This window comes from Sciurus carolinensis, chromosome 8 (assembly GCF_902686445.1).
Source record: "Sciurus carolinensis chromosome 8, mSciCar1.2, whole genome shotgun sequence".
NCBI lineage: Eukaryota > Metazoa > Chordata > Mammalia > Rodentia > Sciuridae > Sciurus > Sciurus carolinensis.
The window spans coordinates 126,671,968-126,682,237 of NC_062220.1; the positions used below are offsets into that span (position 1 = coordinate 126,671,968).

Genomic DNA, 10,270 nt, shown 5'->3' on the forward strand with positions numbered 1-10,270 from the left:
GATTCCTTCTTTGTCCCTGGTTTCATTCTTTCTCCCCTGTCCCTCCTCCTTCTCTCTTCCTGTCTCTCGCTGTTGACCTCCGTCCTCTCTCCGCCTCTCCCTCCTGTGCTTGTTTCTGTCTGTCTGTCTGGCCCTGGGATCCTTCCCTCCGGGTCCGCCTGCCTGGCTCCCGTCTCTCTCCTCTCTGCCCCTTCCTGCCCTCATCTTGGACGTCGAGCCTGGCCGCCGGCTCCCCTGCCTCTCCTCCTCCCCTCCCCTCATCTCTCAGCCGCGTGGTGGCTTCCCTCTTACCTGGGGACTTGCTACTTCCTGGCGGAGGACAGGCGGGTGCTGTGGGTGACCAGGGGCCGACCCCCCATTTTATAATCTGGCAGACATTGGGCCCCTCTGGTCTGGGGCACAAAGCGGGAGCTGGCTCAGCAGGCCGGGCGGGGCGGGGGCCGGGGCCAGCCTCGCCTGGGCCCCTGCAGAGAGCAGCACTTTCTATTGTGATCCCCGCGCCCGCAGAAACCCTGGGCCGCAGCACTTCACCCCCGGCCCTGCCCGGGCCCCTCTCTCCATGGCCCCAGCCAGGGATGGGCCCACGGGGCCCAGCGTGGGGCAGGGAAGAGGACAGTCCCTGAGGAACAGGAGCCTGGGCAGCATCTCGGCTCAGCCACTGTGCTGTGCTGTGCGTGGATTGGGGAAAGTCCCTGTCCTCAGGGGACCCCTGTGTCTGCAGCGTCCCTAATGGGTGGCACAGAGCACAAGACCCACTCACTGAGCGGAATCTTCCCTGTGCTGAGCACGGTGCCAAAAGCTTGGCCACTGTCACCTGCGCCAATCTGCGGGACCACCTGTCTTACCTGGCACTTCCTTTACACCCATTTCAAAGATGAGGAAAGCCAGGCACAGAGGCCAGAGCTGGGGCAGGCAGGCTGGCTGGCTCTGGGCCTGGCGCTCCATTCTCTCCCTGTTTGTGCTTGATCTTGACCTTGACCTTGACCTTGGCCTGGCTTCCTGATTCTAGGTGGGAAGCCAGGCCTCCCGCGGCTGAACTTCGGAGACTTGGGTCCTGCTTTTCTGCCCCCTCCTTTCCTGGCCCGCCTGTGCTGCCTCTGTCCCTCCAATGCCAGGGACAGAGCTGGTGGCCGGGAACAGGATGGCCCCTGTCAGCGCCTCCACCTGAGGAGCCCAGGGTTAGCCACATGCTGGTCACCTGTGGCTCCCCACCTGCCGTGGGGCCTGGCCCGCGGAGCGCCCTTCGTGGAGATCTGGTGACTGAGGGTTGTTGAAGTGGATCGGGATGCAAAGTGGGGTGCGGGGGGGGGGGGGGGGGGGGGGGGGGCGCCCAGATTGGGGGAGGGGAGAGGGTGGGGACCCAGGCAGGGGGCCCTGGGCTCAGGGAGGGTAGCAAAGACTCCCAACAAGGTGACAGGTGACAAGCCACATGGTCCGACTCCCTTATTTCTAAAGTGGAGAAACTGAGGCTGGTCTGGAGCAAGAGGCTCCGACGAGGTCACATGATGTGCCCTCTGCCCACTGGGGGTCAGAGGGACCCAGGAGAGCTGTGCCGCCAGGTGGCCTCCAGCCTGCCCCGCCCCAGGGAGGGCGGGTGCGTGTCGGGGTCTCTACAGGTCCCCGCCTCTTCTTCGGGGGTCCAGGACCACCGAGCAGCTGGCTCTGCCTTGCCAGGGCCCTGGTGGCGCCCCGCCCGCCCGGCCCAGGCTCCTCGGCTTCCGCTCAGACTTTCATCCTGGGCCAAGGCCTGGGAGGGGCAGGCGGACCCGCAGGAGGGGGAGCTGCTGGAACTCGGCCCGGATCTCGCGGTGGGGGCCACCCACAGGTCTGCACCGCAGGGCCAGGCGGTCCCAAGTCGTTCCGTGGCCCCCTTGGCCAGGCGCCATCCCCCAGGGGGTGGGGGCGGGGACAAGGGACAGCCCGCCCTGCTGGGCACCTCGGCTCTGAGCAGTCGGTGGACTGGGCTCCTGTCCCCTTCGCTGGGAGGGTGGAGGCTCTGGAACGGACCCCCGCACAGATGAGAAACGGAGGCCACGCCCACCGACCCCTCAGCCTGCTTCTCCTCTGCCACATGGACTCGTAACCAACCTCTCTGCAAGTCCTGCGTCTGAGCTCTTCCAAGCCAAGAGCTCCTGCTCTTCGTGAAGAATGATTTAATAAGCACTTTTATTATTAGCGATGACGACGGCAGAGCTGATGGAAACACCTGATGTTTTTTATGTCCCTGGAACAGTTACACACGCTATTCACCAGTGACTCACACACGAACCGCACCTTACAATCCCCCTCTCGCTCAGGTTAGACCCGGTTCACCCTGTTACACTCATTTTATGCCCCAACAACCCAAGGCTGCAATATTAATTAATCAATTTTTTTTTTTTGTAACAGGGATTGAACCCAGGGGCGCCTAACCACTGAGTCACATCCCCAGCCCTTTTTAATATTTTATTTAGAGACAGGGTTTTGTTGAGTTGCTTAGGGCCTTGCTAAGTTGCTGAGGCTGGCCTCCCTCGAACTTGCAATCCTCCTGCCTCAGCCTCCCGAGCTGCTGGGATGACAGGCAAGAGCCCTGCTGAGGCTGCAGTCTGAATTTTTATTCTTCCTTGCAACCCTTCATCAAAGTAATGCACACGACAGAGCTGCTTTTAACCCCTCCAGGAAGGAAGGGACGTGCGCATTGCAGGCCACACGTGAGCAGGGCCCGGGTATCCTCTGGGTGACCCGGATGGCAAGAGACAGGGCTGGATTGCGCCCTGAGAGATCTGATTCCCAGCCATGTTCTTTCTCCTTCTCTGTGAGGTGGAAGGTCGGGTGCAGGGAGGGGACGCCCACAAGGACTCCGCCAGCCTTGGATGCTGGGCAGGTGGGCCAGCCTGCAAAGCGCCTTCATGAGCATCAGCTCCTGAGTCACCTGGGACTGTGCCCAGCCTGCCTGTCCCCTCGCACTCCCTTTAGGACCTCCACGTCCCAGCCCAGAGGGGTGGCCAGCTCTAAGTTCCCCGTTTGCCCATCTGCTCAGCTTTCCATCTCGCTGAGTGCAAATCCTCCCCACTCTTCCGAGCCTAGTTTAAATGCCACCCCCTACACGCAGCCTGCCCTGATTGCTCCCGCTGGAGGACAGAGGCGCGTGGGAAGGGCAAAGCAGCAGGTGTGCTTACTGGGTACCGGGCAAGGAGTCTGTCGCCTCAGGACCCCGGGATGGAGTTTATTTCCAACCCATCCTATAGGCACAACTGGAGGGGAAATGACCTGCCCAAGGTCACACAGCGGGGCTCAGACTCCTGCTTTGCTCAGGAGCCCCGCACAGCTGATGCAGGCAAACCTGGCCCCTCTCCCTTCTCCATGGTCCATTGCTGGGGGAGGTGGCCTGACCTGTTCCCTCCCAGCCGAAACCAGAGCTGCTGACGCTTCTGCACTGGGCTGTGGCCAGCGCTGGCCTTTGTCTCCCGGGCCGCTTGCTGAGTCGGGGCTTTGTCCCCCGGGGGCCCCCTCTCCCCGCCCTGCCTATAAGAGCCTGACCTCGGCTGGTCCCAGTTCTGACATGTTCTCTGGGCCCATCTCGGTAAGTCCCCGCTGGAGGAAGGGTGGGATCGGAGCCCTGGGACAGCACCCTGAGAGGGGGAGCCCCCGTCCCCAGTCCTGGGATGGCTGTCTCTGTATCATCCCGAATGCCGGCCGTCCCCTTCCTGACCAGGAACGGGCGTCCTGAACACCCGGGTGGGGTCCCGTGACCCTCATTTAAGAACGGTGATTCTCGTAACTGGGTCTCCCCGTGTTCACCGCGACGGCCGCCTCTCTGGGCGGGGGTCGCCTTTGGAAGGGATCATGCAGGTTGAGGACTTTGGCACTCGCTGGATGAGGCTTCCACCCGCCGGCCACACAGTGTCCCACAGTGAGCAGATGAGACAGCGCAGAGTGAGGGGGTGAGGGCGGATGGTCACCCTGTTCTTCTCCTGCTTAGGAAGGGGCCAGCATGACCCTGCAGTGCACCAAGTCTGCGGGACACTGGAAGGTAGGGAGAGGCCCCGGGACCCGGCGGGAGGACGCGGGCCAAACCCCAAGTCCCGGGGACCCCCGTTCCCACCTCCACTGACCTCACCTGGGGGAGGGGTTCACAGATGACACGGCCGAGGCTCAGGCAGCAGCAGGACCTGCCCAAGGTCACACACAGAGCTTGAACTTGAACTTGGGTCTTCTGGTTTCCCAACTTCAACTGCCACAGTCTCTGGCTGCCATTAGGGTTGTTGCTGCCCATTGGAAGAGGCAGCTCTGTGGGGGACGGTCATCTCAAAACGTCCCTCTGGGACATACATCGAAAGCCAACATCGCTGACCAAAAAGAGGGGGTCACTATCCAAATACAACAAAAACGTTACTGATTTTGAGCCTAAGAGTGTGACCTGAGAGGCTCAGCGCGGTCTCCTTCTGGAGAGAGACAGACAGAGGCAAACGAGCTGCGGGGCAGGGGACACGGTGACACAGCACCGAGACCAGCATCATTGGGTCACAGATCTCCATCCCGATTTCTTCCATCCGGTCTGTGTTTAGGGGGGAAAAAGTGTCACGTTAAGAACTCAGAGGTTCGGATTTGGAGAGTGTCGTGTGCGTTCCCACCTGTCAGTCATCGGTCCTGGACAGGAGTCCCGGGGCCCCTGCTCTCGGGGGCCCTCGCGCCGTGGCCAGCCTGGCCCTGGCGCCGTCTCTTCCTGTTTCACCTGCTCTCTGGGACCCTGGGCCGCGGGATTCTGATGCCCGCCGTCTCCACCTTTCTTTCTGGCGCAGATGGTGGTGTGGGACGAGGAGGGCTTCCAGGGTCGGCGGCATGAGTTCACAGCCGAGTGCCCCAGCGTGCTGGAGCTGGGCTTCGAGACCGTGCGATCCTTGAAAGTGCTGAGCGGGGCGTGAGTCTGCGGGGCTCTGACTGCAGGGCGGGGGCGGGGACCAAAAGGCACCTAGAGGGGAGCTGGGACTTCCACATGCTGCCAACCCTATCTTCTCAGGCTCTCACTGTACTAGGGCTGAGGAGGGTGCAGGGCTGCCCTGCAAGGTTATGCATGTTGTGCACTGCACAACTGGAGGGCTGTCACTGGCTTAGTCACCGCTCACTGGATGAGGCAGCTTTGTGGGGCACCATCCTTAGAACTGAGCGTTGAGTCTAAAAATGTCCCTTTTGGGCACAAATTGAAAGCCACCATCATGTACCAAAAATAGGCAGTAACTATAAAAATACAGTAAAAAATGTTATTAATTTTAAGCTAAATACTATTGTCTGAGAGACTACAGGGGACCTTTTTGGAGACATAAAGAAAGAGATTAGTGAGCTGTTGGAGTCGGGGAAACACAGTGACAACACACTGAGACTTTGTAGACCAGCATCATTTTGTCGTCTTTTCTGCCCCTGTGAAGTTCTCCACCTGCACCGCCCAATTTCAGAGACACTGGCCACGCGTGACCACTTAGGATTTCAAATGTGGATAGTGTGGCTATCTGAATTGAACTGAATTATAACTGGGCTTGGTGGCGCACGCCTGTCACCCCAGCAGCTTGGGAGGCTGAGGCAGGAGGATCACGAGTTGAAAGCCAGCCTCAGCAACTTAGAGAGGCCCTAAGCAACTCAGGGAGACCCTGTCTCTAAATAAAATACGAAATCGGGCTGGAGGGGTGGCTCAGTGGTCGAGTGGCCCTGAGTTCAATCCCTGATATCTGCCCCTCTCCCCAAAAAGGACCTGAATTATTTAATTTTAGTTAGTTTTCATTTATTAGTTCAAATGCAATCAGCTGCCTGGGGCTAGTGGCTATCATAGTAGATAGAAGGTTCTAGAGGGTTGGAAAGTAGCTTGGAAGGAGAACAAGGTCTTTATGTGATCCCAGTCACTTAGAGCTAAACCTGTGAGTGACACTGAGGTGGCCTCGGGTGATTAGTCCTTTAGCTTCTGCTTCCTACAAAAGACCACATGGGGCTCAGGTGGGAAGAGAAGAGGAGAACCTGGCAGATCCAGATCCTTCGTGGTCTATGCAGACAGCAGAGGAGGGTGCCCACCTCCCTGCCTCCAGAGTCTCTTTCCTTTAGGGGGACACAAAACTGAAGGGGCCAGATGGCAGGCAACCAGAGTGGTGGGCACCTGGTAGCCCAGGAGCCACGCCCATGGCAAGAGACAGAGTGGGGTGGACAGAGGCGGCTCAGGGCTCCACACAGGACCGCCCCACTTGCCAGGTCCTGGCAGAATCGCCAGGGACCCCACTGAGGTCAGCCTGGGACGTTCACGGAGCCCCTCGCGTGGAGCAGTCCCCCTACCTGCGGGACTATGCACGTCGGTGTTCTGGGGACCCTGCTGGGCGCTGCAGGACGTTCGGCAGCCTCTGCCTGCCCCTCCCCCACGGTGACACCTCCCGGCCCTGGCGAGTCTCTGAGTCTCTCCCGGGGCATGTCAGGTCCCTGGCCTCCCGCTCCTGCCCTGCGCCCTCGGTCTCTCCGCAGGTGGGTGGGCTTCGAGCACGCCGGCTTCCAGGGGCAGCAGTACGTGCTGGAGCGCGGCGAGTACCCGTGCTGGGACGCCTGGAGTGGCAACACGGCCTACCCGGCCGAGAGGCTCACCTCCTTCCGGCCTGTGGCCTGCGCTGTGAGTCCCACCGCCCCCGGTTCCCAGGGAGGCCTGAGCCTCCCCGTGGGAATCAAGTCTTGTGATGCGGGCCTTCTCTTCCCTCTCTGACCCTCAGTCTCTTCTTCTTAAAATGAGGTCCCAGTCCCCATGTCCTGGGGAACGAGGACACACGGCACCTGGCCAGACCCTGCCATATACTCTCTACTCCCAGCAGCTTTGGTTAGGATGTGAGCCCCTGTGGACCCATGTCCCTCTTCTCCTGGGAGAAGGCGTAGGGAGGGTGGGAGTGGGGGTGGGGAGGAAGGAAGCCACGCCCCACTCCCAACTCTTCACGCCCTCCCGATTTTATATTTTGCTGCCATTTATGGAGTAGGGTGGAGGTGGGCAGTTACTCCATTTACAGAAGAGAAAAGGAGGTTCAGAAAGATACGTCACATTTTGTTTTCTTTCAAAACAATTTCATTCATTTCGAGTTGCATAAATCACCTTATTTATTATTCAAAATTCAGGGGGGAAAATTCTGATGTGGTAGAATAAGAGAATAAGTTGCTAATAATTAAACCTCTGAGACAGAAGCCTACTGTCACAGTCCTGGAGATGTTTCCCGTTCTGGCTGGTGACTGACAGATTACATCAGGTCTATACTTGTACCTATTCCTGTATCTGTCCTTACCTATATCATCAACGTATATCTAGGTACAAATATTTCTGTTATAAAAATGAAATTATAAGCTGGGTGTGGTGGCGCCTGTCATCCCAGCAGCTGGGGAGGCTGAGGCAGGAGGATCATGAGTTCAAAGTCAGTCTCAGCAACTTAGCGAGGCCCTAAGCAACTCAGTGAGACCCTGTCTCTAAAGAAAATACAAAATAGGACTGTGGGTGTGGCTCAGTGGTTGAGTGCCTAGTACAAAAAAAAAAAAAAAAAAAAAAAAAAGAAAGAAAGAAAAGAAATTATAGGAGCTGCAGATGTGGCTCAGTGGGTAGAGCACATGCTTAGCAAGTGTGAGGGCCTGGGTTCCACCCCTAGCACCAGCAAAAATAAAAACAAAATAGAAGTCATCATGAACTTCAGGTCTGGAAACCTGCTTTTTTCACTAGGCAAAGATATCACAATCATCCTTCTGGTAACTTAAATCTCATTTATGACATCCTTTTTCACTGCTCTCTAGTATTCTATGCTGTGGTTAAGAAGTCCATTGGTTCCTGTGGTCCACAAATGACTGAGGCACTGAGCATGCAATGTCCTGTGTCAGGCTGTGATGGGTCCAATCCTTCATTCCATGTTCACCACACCTGATTTTATCTAGCCCTGAAAATGACTCTGAGCAGTAGGTGCGGTGGTTCTGTCTTATAGTTATGGAAATGGAGGCTCAGAAACACCATGTTATCCGTCTAAGCTCAGCGTCTGGTAAGTGGTAGAGTCAGGACTGAAACTCAGAGGTTCCCATCTTTCCTCTTACCCATAATGCAACACCCTAGATTACCATCTGACCTCCTAATGTTGGACAATCAGGTTGATTTTTTTTTTTTTTTAATGATGAATATTCTTTCTTCCGATTGTTCTCTTTGTGGAAATTTCTGGAAGGCTAACTTCTGGAAGGGTGAATGATGTATATCTTATAAGGTTGCTGCTCCCCAGTTCCTTGGTGCCCTTCCACAGGGTGGCTAAGAAGGCTGAGCTGGAAGCCCAGGGCAGGCTGTGGGGCATGGCAGAGGCTCCTGGGTTTCCGGCAGGTTTCTGACCCTGTTCCCTGTGCCTGCAGAACCACCGCGACTCGAGGCTGACCATCTTCGAGCAGGAGAACTTCCTGGGCAGGAAAGGAGAGCTGAGCGACGACTATCCCTCCCTCCAGGCCATGGGCTGGGACGGCAATGAAGTGGGCTCCTTCCACGTCCACTCTGGGGCGTAAGTGTGTCCACGGCTCCACGTGGCAGGGCAAAGAGAGGAGGTCGGGAAGGGCGGACACCTCCTGTGAAAACTGTGTGCGGGGGGCTGTTGCCACATTCCAGCGGAGAACAGGGAGGCACAGGCAGGATGTATGGGGTTGCAGCTGATGGAAACCCGGACCAAACTTCTTTAAACCCAAAGAATGTTCAGGGGCCCCCGTAATTGGCTTCAGGCACCGCTGGAGGACGGAGCTGCCTTCCCTGCTCCTCCTCTGCCCGCCTCAGTGTGGCCATATTCTCGGATGAGCTCCTCCCAAGCGAAGGCGATGGTGGCAGCTTAGTCTGTAGCTCCAGCCCCGGGGCAACAGGGCTCCCTTTCTCAATGATTCCTCCCGAGTCCAGGAAAGACGCTCATTGGTCCAATGTAGGTCATGTGGTTCCTTTTGAACCAATCAGGAGGACCATAAGAATGGGAGGCTCTGATTGGCTAGGCTGGGTCACGTGTTCACGGCTGACCGCCTCTCCGTTTTCCCACGTTGACTGTCATGGCCCCTTGTGGTTCTCGAGAATGAGTCCCTCTTTTACAGAAAGAAAAAACGGGGCTCAGAAAGTAGACACCAGTCCTTGTCCTGAATACTGTGGGGACCAGTGAATTGAAACAATAACCCTGTTCTTGGAAGTGCCTCCTGGTAAGAGGCGAGAGGAAAGGACAGGACTTCTTATTCATTCATTTGCAGAATATTTATGGGGCTCCTCCTGTGTGCCAGGCATGGGGCTGGGCCCTGGGGACAGTGAGGTGCGCACGTCCCTACACGAGGAGCCTGCCTGGTGGCAGGGGAAGCTGACATTTTATAAATAACCTTCAAATTATACGAATACTTCAAAGATAGAGTCAGGGACTGTGGCCTGAGCTGGGGAATGGGTCCGATTGCCCTGATACGAAATGAGTCACACTGGGATCCGAAGGACACACAAAACTGGGCCAGGCGAAGAATCGCCGGGAGGATGTTCCTGGCAGAAGACACAGCATGATCAAAGGCGCAGTGCCAAGGGTGCCCCTCCAGGGCAATGAAGTAAGGCGAGGATGGCTGGGCTGCATTTGCAGCGTGGCTCTCTCCCACCCTCTCTGATGAGGGCGCTGGTGCCTCTCTGTAGGGTAACTGTCTCTCTCTTTTTCTAGCTGGGTTTGCTCTCAGTTTCCTGGATACCGAGGTTTTCAATATGTGCTGGAAAGTGATCACCACTCGGGCGACTACAAGCATTTCCGGGAGTGGGGCTCCCACGCACAGACCTTCCAGGTGCAGAGCGTTCGCAGGATCCAGCAGTGAGCGGGCGCCCGGCACGCAAGAGCGCATGCGTGCGTGTCTGTAATGGAATAGCTCTGGTCGTGGCTACCGCCGCCTCTTCTGCCTCCCCTCCGAACCCCGTGAACCCAGCACCCGTGTCAGCCAGTCCATGAACAGTCAGCACAAAAAACTCAAAGTAATAAAAAAAAAAAGAAAAGAAAAGAAGGTCCACGATTAGCCGTGCTTTTCAATTTGACTAATCTCAAAGAATCAACTTTTAACTTTCTGCATTTTCTTAGTGATTGGTCTGTGCGTTTTATTTTTCACGTTCCTATTTCCTTTCTTTTATTTCTTTCAGGTTTACTTTGTCTTTAATTTTCTGGCTTTTTTAAGGGTAGACTCTTGGGTCTTTAGTTTTCGGTTCCTGCAGTATTAGCTGCTTTCTCAACATTCTAATTTGATATGTTTGCACTATCATTCAGTTTGATATTTTCTA

At 56.5% G+C, this 10,270-nt stretch overlaps 1 protein-coding gene across 1 annotated transcript; it reads left to right on the plus strand.

Moving 5' to 3' along the window:
• The first annotated feature begins 3,541 nt into the window (after positions 1–3,541).
• On the plus strand, positions 3,542–9,816 carry Cryba4 (crystallin beta A4). The gene is made up of 6 exons (XM_047562480.1): positions 3,542–3,562; positions 3,962–4,012; positions 4,782–4,900; positions 6,478–6,619; positions 8,365–8,507; positions 9,669–9,816. The coding sequence occupies exons 1-6, from the start codon at positions 3,542–3,544 to the stop codon at positions 9,814–9,816; spliced, it is 624 nt and encodes a 207-aa protein (XP_047418436.1).
• The last annotated feature ends 454 nt before the right edge of the window (positions 9,817–10,270 follow it).